The sequence below is a fragment of the Plectrocnemia conspersa genome, unplaced genomic scaffold, assembly GCF_051122295.1.
Source record: "Plectrocnemia conspersa isolate PC_06_02 unplaced genomic scaffold, ASM5112229v1 ptg000002l, whole genome shotgun sequence".
Classification (NCBI taxonomy): domain Eukaryota; kingdom Metazoa; phylum Arthropoda; class Insecta; order Trichoptera; family Polycentropodidae; genus Plectrocnemia; species Plectrocnemia conspersa.
The window spans coordinates 1078420-1092426 of record NW_028277166.1 but is presented as its reverse complement, the minus strand read 5'-3'; the positions used below and the strand labels follow the sequence as shown (position 1 = coordinate 1092426).

At 22.7% G+C, this 14007-nt stretch overlaps 1 protein-coding gene across 2 annotated transcripts in view; it reads left to right on the top strand.

Moving 5' to 3' along the window:
• Positions 1–4660: 4660 nt before the first annotated feature.
• Positions 4661–14007, top strand: part of LOC148237262 (T-box transcription factor TBX20-like) — an 85697-nt gene continuing 76350 nt past the window's right edge. For both annotated transcript variants that reach the window (XM_088205415.1, XM_088205414.1), the window contains exon 1: positions 4661–5069. In XM_088205415.1, the coding sequence (XP_088061541.1) occupies positions 4886–5069 (184 nt within the window). In that variant the 5' untranslated portion in view covers positions 4661–4885. The remainder of the gene's footprint in view (positions 5070–14007) is intronic.

Below are 14007 nucleotides of genomic sequence, written 5' to 3'. Positions count from 1 at the left end.
TATAATTTCAAATATTTAAATTGCTTTTATATTGTTGTATGTTATAAAAACACACGTTTTGAAATAATCATAATCGATTAGTATACCTAATAATATAAATGTATTATAAAATATAGATGTACTCATCTGACTAATTTATTACAAATACTTCGTTATATATATATTTTGATTTTTTTATAGCTATAATGTAAAAAAGTAAAAAGTACTATTAATTGAATCTAAAGTTTATATTTTGAACTTAATTCGAAAATAATTTTCGAACACTCATATTTGTTGTTATTACGGTTTACACCTAACATAAAATTATGAAGCAATTATGTTAGCAATTAATATCTTAAATTATAAAAAAACTATAATTATTTATAGCTTTGTGTTTTAGTATGACTTTATTGTGATATTATAATTAAGATTATTGAAAAAATTTCAAGTTAAGAATTTAAAAAAATAAATACAAAGTTCTCGCATGAAAATATTATTTTGTAAGTATCTATTCCATGTGCTAAAAAAATATAATCCTAATTTAGTTTAGCTTAGACTTTAGAGTAAAAGTTTTTTTAAATATGTTAAAAAATATACTTTTCTACATTTCTATGAATTTTATGAGTTCGAAATATATTATATTTCTAGCTTTAGGTCAGGTTTAAAAATCAAAATTATTTTTTCAAAAATAAGTTTAAAAATGCTTTCATAAAAACATATATTTTCATATATCTCTTAATTTCATGAGCTCGAAAAACTATTTTTAGCTAGGATAGCTTATTTTAGGTTTAGAAGTAATGATATATTTTTAAATCTTCTTGTATAAAAATACTATTTTTATGTATCAAAAATATTTAAAATCAATTAAGTTGAGGTTATGTTTAAAAGTAACCATCTTCTTTTTAAAATGTTATTATAAAAATTATCGCAAATTAATAGATTAAATATTTTCACTCTCTTTAAAGTTTTGTTTATTTTTTGAATATATTTTAAAATTCCGTGTCCTTAAAAATATTTCTAAGTTAGTTTATGTAAGGTTAAAAATATGATCACATTTTTAAAATAAGTTTTTAAATGTTCTAAGAGAATATGCTTTTTTACGTATTTATTAATTTATTATTTGCAAAAAATATTCTCATTTGCTATTTTAGTTTAAATACTTATCATTCCGTCAACGCCGAAATAAATGGTTATTTTGAGTTAGTAAAATACCAGTTAAGAAAAACTTGCTTCGCTGCCAAATACTTTTTTCATTGTACAACTCCATGAAAATTTTTCATTTAAGTCCAATAGCAGTTTATCTTATTAAATAGTATAAACTTAAATAATTTATTAAGCAATTGCCTTAAAAATGATTATAATCTAACACGCAAAAAAATATTGATTTATCCACTTTATAATTTGTAGATTGTTTTTTGGATATTCAGAATAGATTTGTGGTTAAGTTAGTCATAATAAAAGATACGGTTAGAGTATCATAGAAAATAACGAATATCCGGCGAATAAATGGTATAATACTATTTAATACGTCAATTTTATTTTAAAAGAACAACTGCGATTGTTCATGTCAATTTCTTTAATGCTCAAATATCTATATTTATTGTTACAAAGTTTAAATAAAGATTTGATCGTATATGAGCTTAGAATTTGATAAACTAACGTTCGTGCTAGCATAGACGAGCGCAAAAAATAACTATAAAGGCAAGTTCATAAAATCCTTATTGTGTGTGCATAATGCAACACTCATTATGCATATTTCTCATACTTACTCATAAGCTTATAAGTAAGAAATGGTTTTACTTAAACGATGTGGTTATAAATTGCACTTATTTTAAGTTTTTTTCATTTTTGCTATTCAATATTATGTATAAATAAAGGTAAAGGAAAACTTATGTAATGATACATTTAATTTAAAAAATATTAAAGATAAATAACATTATATATTATTAATAATATTTTTACTTGCATCATTTGACCAAATTTTTATGAAAAATAATCATAAATAAAATTTAAAAAACGTTATTAGTTTCAAAATACAGTTGTCAATAATAAAAAAATATGAAATAAATACTGTTCAAAAAAAGTGCAAATATATTTACAACTAAAAATGATTTTAAGTAATCAGTTTTCTGAAGAATGATTTTTTTTATTAACTATCTATATTTTAAAACAATGCATTGTACAATGTAAACTTTGTTTACTTTTCTATTGAAAATCTTTTTTATATGTATGTCTCATTTTAATATTTATTTTCTTTGGTTACTCAATTTTTAATAGAAAAAAATGGTTAATTTTGAATAGCATATATTTTTTTCTGGTACTTAATTTTCAGTAAAAAAGTGTATTTAGGAACAAAGTATTGTTAAGATTATTTATTTTTAATACATTGACACAATTCACATATATTCTAACGTAACGTACTACAGCAAAAATAACTATGATCCTTTTTCTAATTAATTTCAGGACTTCTTACATTTAAAATAACGAATAAAACATTAATCAAAAGTTTTTATTTGAACATAAATATCAATATATATATATATGATAAGATATCAAATTAATATATGCATATAATTTTTTATTTTCTTTAAATGTATTTGATCATTATATATAAAAATGAAAATTATATTCTTGAATTTAATAAGCAATTAAACGTTAAAGTGATTATTAAATGTAGTAAATTAAATTGAAGTTAAATTTTATTTTTTAAACAAAGAACGATAATATGCATTGTATAAAAAATTACATGATATCAGTCGAATATTAATATAAAAGTAAAAAAAAGTAAATATCTATTCTTTGAAAACTGATTATTTAAATTATTATCTATTTTTATTAATTCTTAATAATAAAACCATTACAAAAGTCTATTAATTGAGTTATTTAGAGTTATGTTATGTTAGTTATGAGTGACCGCTTAATTAAAAAGTTTAAATTACTGATTATATTTTAAAGTTCATTAATTAACTAATATTTTTTTATGTTTCTATTTTAAAAAAATATTTTGATTTCAATTTTTTCCTTAATCGAAACTTACATTTTAAAATTAAATAACTTTTCACAATAACTATAAATAAAACATATACAAATAATATAATTAAAGCAATTTTGTAACCGTAGACATATGCATTATGTAATGTCAGAAAAACTAATGTGTGTGAATATAAATAAAATAGTTTCAAGCTGGTTTAGTAGTTATTAAAAAAATATTTAGAAAATAGTAGTAGAAGGAATAATATATGATGGTATATCACTAGGACCATTATTGTTTATTATATATCGAATCCCATACGGACCTTAATGTTTTTAAATTTCTATCGTATCTGGGAGATCGGAATTAGTGATTATTATATAATTATTATTCCAATCGATCATCACAGATTAGTTTTACCTTGATTTTCCTAATCTCACGGATGAATATCGTGAGGATTAAGTATAAATGATCTAGGTCGTAAACATCTTGTATTTAAAATTCCTTAATAATGAGCTAATATGTATTAAAAAAATATATAAATTATTTATTATAACAATGATTTGTTTAATAAAAATATAGTAAAACAATATTTTAATTTTAATTAAAAAACCTAAAACTATATTATTGATAATCATATTGAAAAATGAGGTTATATGATAATGTTATATATAAAAATGTTATAGAAATATCTGATAAAATAAAATATTTAGAAGTAATTATAGATTAAATTTATATAATTTACAAAATAGTTTAGGAATAATGAACTTTAAGTAAATAATACTAAGTTTAAATGTATGCTTGACAAATTAAACAATATAAAAATTGTTGTACTTGTAGATAAAAAAAAAATAGTGCTTCAAATATATAAAACTAAATCTTAACATTTAAATATTAAATTAAAATATGTGTAAGATAATATAAATATAGTTAAATAATTATAGATATTATGGAAATAGTTTGAAGTTGTTATATAAATATAAATAAATTGTTGTCAAAAAGAAATTGTTATATAAATATAAATAATTAATTGATAATATAAAATATTTATGACTAATTTTATATAAATATCTGTAGTTTAAATAGTATTATTATATGAGTGGCATTTCAATTATTTTGCAACTATATAGATTAATTTTAAAAACCAAAGATTTACTTGTTGTAGAAATATGATTGAAAAATCATAACAGTTAAATGTTCGAGAAATATTAAATGTTAATTTTAATTTATTAAGAATTAAAGATATACATAAATTCAATAATATAAATAGCGAATTTTTAAGGGTAGATTTATTTATAATATTTCTAGAGCAATCTGCAATCTGCAGGGTTTCTAAATAACATTATTATATACTTCACAAGATGTTTTTTACAATACTTCACAATAATGTGTTACGTAAATAGATAAATATTATATTTTCCTATTCCGTAATTATTGAAAATTATTTAAAAGTAATTAAATATATTTTCACATAACATTCAGTACAACAACTCCTTTTACCTAAAGAGTGGGGGAACTGTTAAAAAAGTGCAAACGATTCATACTTGACGCGCGCTAAAAAGTGCACGGTGCACTTGCACCTCTAACTCTGTCGACCAATCACGCGGTAGGGCGTGGACTCTCAATTCAATAGGCTCCGCCCTTCGAAAGCGGGGGTAGCACGTGGCTTTTCCTACACACCATCCACTGGGTGCTCGAAGTGAGCTCGCTCCACTCGCTCCACGCACGCCGGCGGAGGAGCACACGTTAACTCACGCAATTATAAACACAAACTCGCGATGTGTCACGTGTCGGAAACATGAACGGGCCGCCGCGTTCAATACCATAAACAGTGATTGATATTGTTTCATATTCGAATATATATTATGATCAGTTGAAGAGGATTTTTTTCAACAACAAGGGGTGTGTTGTGCGATTGTCGTCGTTGCGGGATTGATGTTGTTGCAGGGCGAAGCGCGCGTGTACAGGGGCGGGGGCGCGGGGGGAGGCGCCCCCATGGCCGAGGAGTGCCGCGGCTCGCTGAGGGCCTCCGCCACCGACTTCTCGATAGCGGCCATCATGGCCAGGAGGGACCGCCAGGCGAGGCGATCTAGAGACGAGGAGCACTACTCGATGCACGGTATGATTTTTATCATACATTTGCAGCCGACGGATGTGTAGATAGTGATGTGAGGAAAAACGGGGAAAATTCAGTGACAATAAGTTTAGCATGACGAGAAAAATGGTCAAAATCAACCTATAATAAATTTTGATAGATAGGAAAATATATTAAAAACAGACATATCTATCGTACAGAGTCGAATACAATCGAGTATGTGTGATTGATGCATATTTTATGCTAATTATCACAATGAGATTTTTTTTAAGTTAGTTATATAGGAATAGAAAAGTCGTTTTATTTGGTTTGATAATAATCTATATTTTTACAATTACGTTAGACTTTCTTGATCAATATTTATAGTATATTAAATACCATTAGAAATATTGCTCACAAAAAATACATATAATATTGGTAACTATTGTTTTTTAAATGGAAATACGAAAAATCCATTAAGTTAAAATAAAGAAAGCAAAAACAGCTTATAAAATTTCTGTTTGGGTTAATATTATGTAGTTACAATATATATCTTATTATAATATCAGGGAAAAATCTGAAAGCGATAATTTAAGTATACATTTTCATATGTCCCTTATTATTTTAATCGTCATTATTTTAATTTTAATTAATAGTTAATCGAAATAGCTTAAACTCTAGAAGTTATATGATATGTGAAGGAAGTTGTGTTTTAAATATATCACAAAGATTTGGCAATGTATCTCCATTATAACTATTTTTATTATATCTAGCAATTTTTATAACACATAAAATAAGTCACAAACAAATTCTCAAAATAATATAAATTTTAGTAAATGACTTAAAAAAATATTTTATTAAGCTTTTTAAAGTATATTTACCAGCGATTGGAAAATTATAATATTTATTGACTATATAAGCTAAAATTTGATTTAAAAATAAGTATAATACACAATTTTAATGTTAGGATCAGAAAGCAAAAATTTATATTTACTTTTACTTGATATATTAAAATGCTAGTTAAGCTAAATTAAAGTATTACAAATATTATAAGTATTTTTTTTAAAGTACTAAAAGTTATATGATATGTAAAGACTATTGCTTTAAATCTAACACAATGATTCAGAGATGAATCTTTTACTTTATTATGGCTAGAAAATTTTTATTACATATAAAATAAGTCGCATGAAAAATTCAAAATAATATAAATTTTAGTAAAATCTAACAGTAAATGAAATGATTAAAAAATGGCTATTCTTAAAAAAACAGATTTATCAGCGATTGAAAGTTATTATATTTATTGATTAAATGAGTTACATTTTTATTTAAAAATAATTATTATCAGCAATTTAACTGTTAGGTTTAGAAAGGGAGAATTTAAGAATACAATTTTATATGTAATTTTAATTAATGCCTTTAAATGATAATTAAGCTAAATGAGAGTATAAGAAATAATATAGGTATTTAAGTTAGCATAATTTTTTAGTATAATCAAAATAGTTTTATTAAATTTTATAATATGTAGAAACAATTTAGTTTAAAATTTAGCACAAAGATTCAGCCATGAATATTTAATGTAACCATTTTATTATGAATATTTTCACTTTATTATCAAGCAATTTTTATTTCAAAATTAGTAAAATCAACCAGTAAATGACTTTTAAAAAGTTAGTATTGATGATAAAAGAAAATTATTGTATTTATTGACTAAATGAGTTAAAATTTTATTTATTCAGCAATTTAACTGTTAAGTAGGAATATTTTTTTATATTTGCTAACTAAGCTAAATTAAAATATTGTAAATAATAAAAGGTTTGTTATTATTATTTATTTATAAATATTTATACGTCATATTGTGCTATTAAAACTAAAAATAATTAAAATAGTTTTAACTCTAGAAGTTATATGATATGTGAAAACCATTTTTTTTAATATAACACAAAGATTCAGAGATAATCCTCTATTATAACTATTTTTATTATGATTATTTTTACTTTATTATAACAAGTAAATACTCAAAATGTTACACTATTATTTTTTTACTAAAATCAAGATATATATGACTTAAAAAATAGTAATTCTGATATAAACAGTTTTATTAGCTATTATTGACTATACTATTTATTGAAGTGCAAAGATGATTAAAAAATTAATATTATTATTTATTTAACTGGTTAACCTGTAGTGTTTATTTTTATATATATTTTAATTTGATGCCTTAAAATAGTAATTAAACTAAACTGAAGTTTCGCAAATATTATAAGTTTTTAGTATAATAATTGTCATGATTTTTTAATTCAACTAAAAGTTAATTGAATATCTTTGAACTTTAGAAATGAACAATTTCTTTATTTAACATAATATTATTTACAGGCGCAATTGATATATAATTACATTTTAGTGTCTAGTATAATATTCCCATAATTATGTAAATTTACTATTTTTAATAGTTACGTTTTTGAGAATGAATCTGTGTTTGAGTAAAGGAAAAGTTGTTAAAAACCTCCTATCGAAAATATTATCGAATTATTTAGTATGTAAAGACTATTTTGTTTTAAATATAACATAAAGCATTTGAGATAAATCTCTATCATAACAATTTTAATATGCATATTTTTAATTTATTATTTAGCAATTTTAAATACACATAAAATAAATTATAAGGTTGAACGCAAAATATTATAATACCGTATAGTATTAAAAATATGTTTATCAAGTAGTAAATTATTAAAAAGTATTTGTCTTTATAGAGATAGTTAAACCAATTTTTATGTCTATCTTATTGATAAAACTGATTAATTTTAATGTTTTATCTAGAGTTCAAGAATTTAAATATAAAAAAAATATATGCTTTCACTTAATTCCTTAAAATGGTAGCTAACCCAAATAAAATAATTCCAAACAATAAAACTGATAAAGTAAATTAATTGTCATGATTTAGTTAATAAATATATAAGAGATCAAAATTGTTTGAACTCTAAAATTATATTGTGGGTGAAGACTATTTTAATATTCACAATATAAATTTATTTTATACCTATTTTTATTATGTTTCTTTTTATAGTATCTTATCTAGAACTTTCTTATGAAACTTAAATAAATTGTGAGCAAAAGCTAAAACTATCCTTTTTTAATACACTTCTATTTAATGTCTAAAAATGTATTATTTCAATTATAAAAATTGGTGATAATGTTTTTAATTAATTAGTTCAAAGTATTTTATAAAAGCTCTTAATTACATGTTATATTGTTATCATTTTTTACGCATCTTATAATTTTCCGCAGATTTTCCATATATTACAAAAACTTATTAGAACTTTTACCTATTGAAATATTTTAAATGAACTTAATGTTTATATTGATGTATAGAACCAATTAAAATCAGTATTATTTAAATGATTATTATAAATTTATACAATTTATTTAAAAACAAATATATTAACTATAAATACATCGTAATTTTAAAAACGCTGAATATTTCGCTATTTCACTTTTTGCAAATCATACCTCCCGACATCAAGCACACATTTAATGAATTATGCAAATGCACCCAAATTCAATATTCACTCGCCGCCAGTCTTCCGAAAGCTTCAGAGAGCTTTTACTCTAGTGAATGTATGTGTGTATAGAGAAAAGCTTCGAGTCCCGCGGGTGGGTGTGGGTATACAGGGTGTTCTCTCGAAAGATATTTGCGGGCATGAATATTTGATACGGCGCTAAGTGCGGCCGGCTGAGGTGTTAAGCTCCGGTCAGCGCGGAGCTTTTCCAGACCCTAATGTCCCGACGCCGGAGTCTCGATTTATGGACACCGAAAACCAGGTGCAAATTCGAACGAAGAGAGTCGCAGAAAATGGCGTAAAACTTTCAGACGGATAGGTGTGAGGAGCTTTTATACGGGATACTTTTTATATAGATTATTTTTCCAACCCAATTTTGTTTATTACTTTTCCAACTCTTTGAAATCAAGTGCGTAGAAGACATCTGAGAAAAGCTTTTAAAGTAAAGAGTAAATAAGCTTAGAGCATAAATGCTTTGTTCGATTATAAAAATTGATTTATTGACAGATTAGTGGAAATGGATAAAAAGCAGCATAAAAGCTTTTATTATTAGTGATTATATATTTGTATAAAAGGCTTAAAAATTATAACTAATAATAAGATATGGATGTATTAAAGAGCAATAAAATTTATATTTTAAATAATAATTGAAATATAAAGATTTTATGAGCATTTAAGAAATCTTAATAAATTTATATTAAAAATATTATTAGTTACATATGTAAGAAGTTACATATGTCTTTTATTTGTAATATCACAATAATGTCACTGTTTTACTTTTAGCAGTTTAGCTTAGTAATGATTATATTCAAAGCTTACATAATAAAAAGTACAAGAAATACTAATTTTATAATGCACTCTAAATTTAACAACTATTTTTTTACAATATTTCTCGTTTAAGTCAAATATTAACTTTGAAATGTTTTATTATATTTACTTTAATATTATTTTTTTTATATTATATATTAGTTTAATGATTCATAGAGTTGACAATATGGCATTAAAATATATTCTTTGATAATTAAAGATCCTACGAAAATAATATTTTATTACTAAATAATATTCGATTTACTAAGAAATAATATTACTTTTAATTAGAAATTTACAATAAAATCTAATCAAAACTTATGTCTTAGTTAAATTTAGGTGAGTTTAGATTATATTCAATGTCAATATATAATAAAACCTCTTATCTACTTGGCTATTATTTGATATATATTTGATGACTCAAAGCATTTTTATTATTGTATAAGGTTAAATTTTATTTTTATTATTAAATAAGCATATTAAAAATATATTTTAATACCGAAAATTACTTGATTAATTAATAAATAATTTACAAATGTATTTTAACTAAATTTAGGTTTGTTTCTAATTATATTAAGAAACATATAAAAAACGATTACAATATTGATGATTTGAGACAAATTTAATATTATTAGTAGTATCATTAAAAATAAACTTAGACATTATTTGTTTCATGATAAATATTTTTTAATGATTTTTAGCTTTAATATTATAGTATTAGGTTTAATAATGTTGATTAAGCCTATACAAATATTATTTCTTAGTTTAGTGTTATTGCATTAACACGTTGAAAAGTTTTTATTGGAATAGAAAATTAAAGTCACATTAAAACTTATGTTTTAACTAAATTTAGTTCAGGTTAAATTAGATTCATTGATAACAATTTATCAATCACGTATAAAACATTGATTAATAATTATAATACATATAAAAATAAGCTTTTATATTCAAAGAATAGAAATTGAGTTTTAGGATTGAAGCTTGAAACCTTTTCATGTTTATTATACAAAAAGATTTTATTCTCACGAATAGTAATTGAACTAAAGTCTTAGATTAACTAAATAATACCTAATAATTATTAAATTAAATATTGTAATAATTAAATAGTATTGTTGCTATTTTTTACTTTTTTATTTGCATGTATATATTTATTTACATATTTTATTACATAATTACATTTCGATTATATACGAAACACCGACGGTCATGAGAAAATACAATTTTATCTTCTGAACAATAGAAAAACGTTACAATTGATGATTTCTGTATATTTTAATTAGATTAATAAAACTAAATAACATTTGCACCGATTTCTCACTAAGCAAAAATAGTTACGATATAAATTACACTGCGAAACGTAATAAAGTTCAGCCATATTTAACCGATCGAGTGTAATCAAATAAATAATAACTAAACACGATAACGTTTTCCTTGTACTCAATTAACAAATGGTTTACATGTGGATACAACTATATGTTATGAGACGTGTGTGGGTTGCTTTTCCTCGTCAAATTAATTACTCTTGCGCTCGCAACAATAAATATTAATATTATTTTCATACACAAAAGTTTATATAATTTGTCAGTGCCTTGTTGTATAACGGCTCATTAACTTCATGCTTAATTACCGATATCTTTAGATCAAAACTAGACATCTACCCGACGCATATCATTAAGCTTTTACAACTATAATATAATTTAACGTGATTTGCTAACAATGCATATTGCGTCCTTAATGAGCAACTTTAAATGTCGAAATCTTTAGATTATTGCATTGAGCCATAATTGATTTTTGCATAATTTTATGTATAAAGTATGTCTTTAAGATATTTTGTATAAATGTAGCTATAATTTGTTGTGGGATGATGAGAAAATAACTATGAAACGCTTAACAAAAACGTGATCTATGTACCATTTTTTTTTGTAATAAAAAACAAATAATAATCATTTATAATATAATATGTTAGCACTTAAAATTTATAATAAAAGGCATTTCCCTTAGATGTCGTCAATTAAATCTATTGATTAGTTTAGCTAAGTAATCTCAAAAATAATTTAATGTGTTCAGCTTCTTATCTAGAAAATGTGTGCAAAAAATAATATTAATCGTACACGTGTAACCTTTTATTACTTTCTATTACAATCTTGATAAAAGTACTATTGATCGTATCGTCGCACATTAATGTGTAATTAGAAAATACTGTTTTTTTATGAGATGTAGTATAAAAAGTATTTGTGTAGCTAGCAAAATATATATATATCATTCTGGAGAACGTGTCAACTAAATAAATTTTAGTTGGGACGATTTTTTAACCTCGTTTTTTGGTTGTTAAATATTGTTTATATGTTGCGATGATATAACGGATTGGAATAATAACTAAGAAACACAATCGTTGACAATGAATGATTGCGTTGACAAAAACGGTTATTTTCTATGAAAATATTATATTAAATCTAACGTTAAAAATATTCCTGTGGCTATTTTAAAGTTCCCACTTTATAAATTATACATTCTTCGCCTGAGACATTCTTTTTGCATATTAAAATATATTTTACATATATAACAAAGATAAATTTATAAACAGCTACTTGCATAAATCTGCGGTATTGAATTTTCGTTATATTTATATTATTTTTTAAATGAAAGGTAAAAAAAATGTCCATTACAATGAATCAGAATTAACCAAATTTAGAGATATTACAGATATATTAATTTATATATTTTTGCAGTAAAATACAAATTATCACATAATATATAAGTATCACAATATTTATCATTTTAATTAATAAAAATTACAGTAGCTTTAATAAAATGCATTTATTTCATTATATTTTTACTAGGTTTTATAATTCAATTTAAAAAAAGAATAATACAAATTAACATGAATTCAAGCAAAGTGTCTTTATATAATATATATTAAATTTGATGACTTCTTGCATGTGCTGAAAGTGTCTTCAGTCGTTTTAAGAATATATTACAAGTAACACATTTTAAGCCACAAGTATAAAAATCTTTTCAAGCAGTTTTTTGAGCAAATGTAATTTAATAATTTACTGATACTTCTATGGTTCTTTAAAGTTCATTTAATAATTGTATAGATTTTAAAATCTAATTTAAAAAATATATTTAGTTAAAGCTTTAGAAAAAAAATACATAAATTATCCTCAGTTGTGTTAAAGTTTCTTAAATATTTTTGAAATCAAAATGTATTCTTTAAAGAGTGTATTATTGATAAGAATTATTAAAAAAATTAAACATTCACTGTAAAAAAAATCATGCAAATTTTCCTCATAATAAATATATGTTTTATTATGATTCCTACTGTTTTTTTATTTCGCCTTATATCTATCTCTATAACTTTAAAAAAAATATTTGGTTATATCGTATGGTAAATTTTACCATAAATAAATCTTAAAATATGAGCAAATTCTGTTAACCTCCAGTATAAAAATATATTTTAATGGAATCTTTAATATTTATTTATTTATTCACATTAAATTAAGACCATTGTAACTTAACAGATTACCCCAATGCGTCACGATGATCGAAATCAATAATAGTATTATTTCAATACACACAAAAATATATGTATATAATACGATACAACCAAATAAAATTTTAAGTTGAATTTTGAAACGTATACAAATAATAAGACGAATTTAATTAGTCTTAGAATTAATTGTAAAAATTCTAGCATCTTAATGATTTATTGAATTTGACTCAAATTTTTATATGTTTCAAAATTCAACTTAAAACTTAATTTAGTTTTATCGTGAGATAAAATTTTACATAAATTTATATTAAGTTGCAACCAAAATTTGGTTATCTATTTTAAAATATTTTTAGAATGAAAATGTGTCTTAACCAATATTTTTTATGTGAGATTAATCATGTCCTGGTTGTTCCAAGAATGTATTATTGGTAACATTTTAAGAGCCTTCGCCATTAATTTTTCATTTAAATGTTTGCATTCATTAAAATTACAATTTTATGATTCCTTATATTTATATTTGTGTAGCTTTTAAAATTTTATTTGGTTGTGTCGTGCGGTAAATTTTAATATAAAAATCTTAAAATGCGATCAACATTCAATTACCTATAATTAAACCTATAGTATAAAAAATATTTTTATGTATTTTTACATACTGGTATATATATATATTGGTACTTTAAATAATATGTTTAAAAATTTAATATAGTGAAATTTTACAAAAATAAATATATTTTTAAATATTTTAAAAATCAAAATGTATAATATTTGATATTTTTTAATGTGTTAAAGGTAATGGTGAAATTATGTTCTGGTTGTTCTAAGAATGTATTACTTTTAATACTTTTTTTACCTCCAAAAAAACTTTTGATATTTTCTATTCTATTTTTATTTGCAAAAAAAAGAGAATAAAATTTAATTTATTTTATTCATTAGGCATAAAACATTATTAGTAGTTTCAAAACTCTCGTAACATGTGAGTGGTAATTTTACTGTAATGAAGTAATTTAGTAAAGTATATATTATTTTTTTATCTTTTTTAAGAAATAATCTCATAAATATTTATCAATTAGGAATCACGTAAAAATATATAAAATGCCATTTTTGTCATGAGGGCCGGAATCTTTGA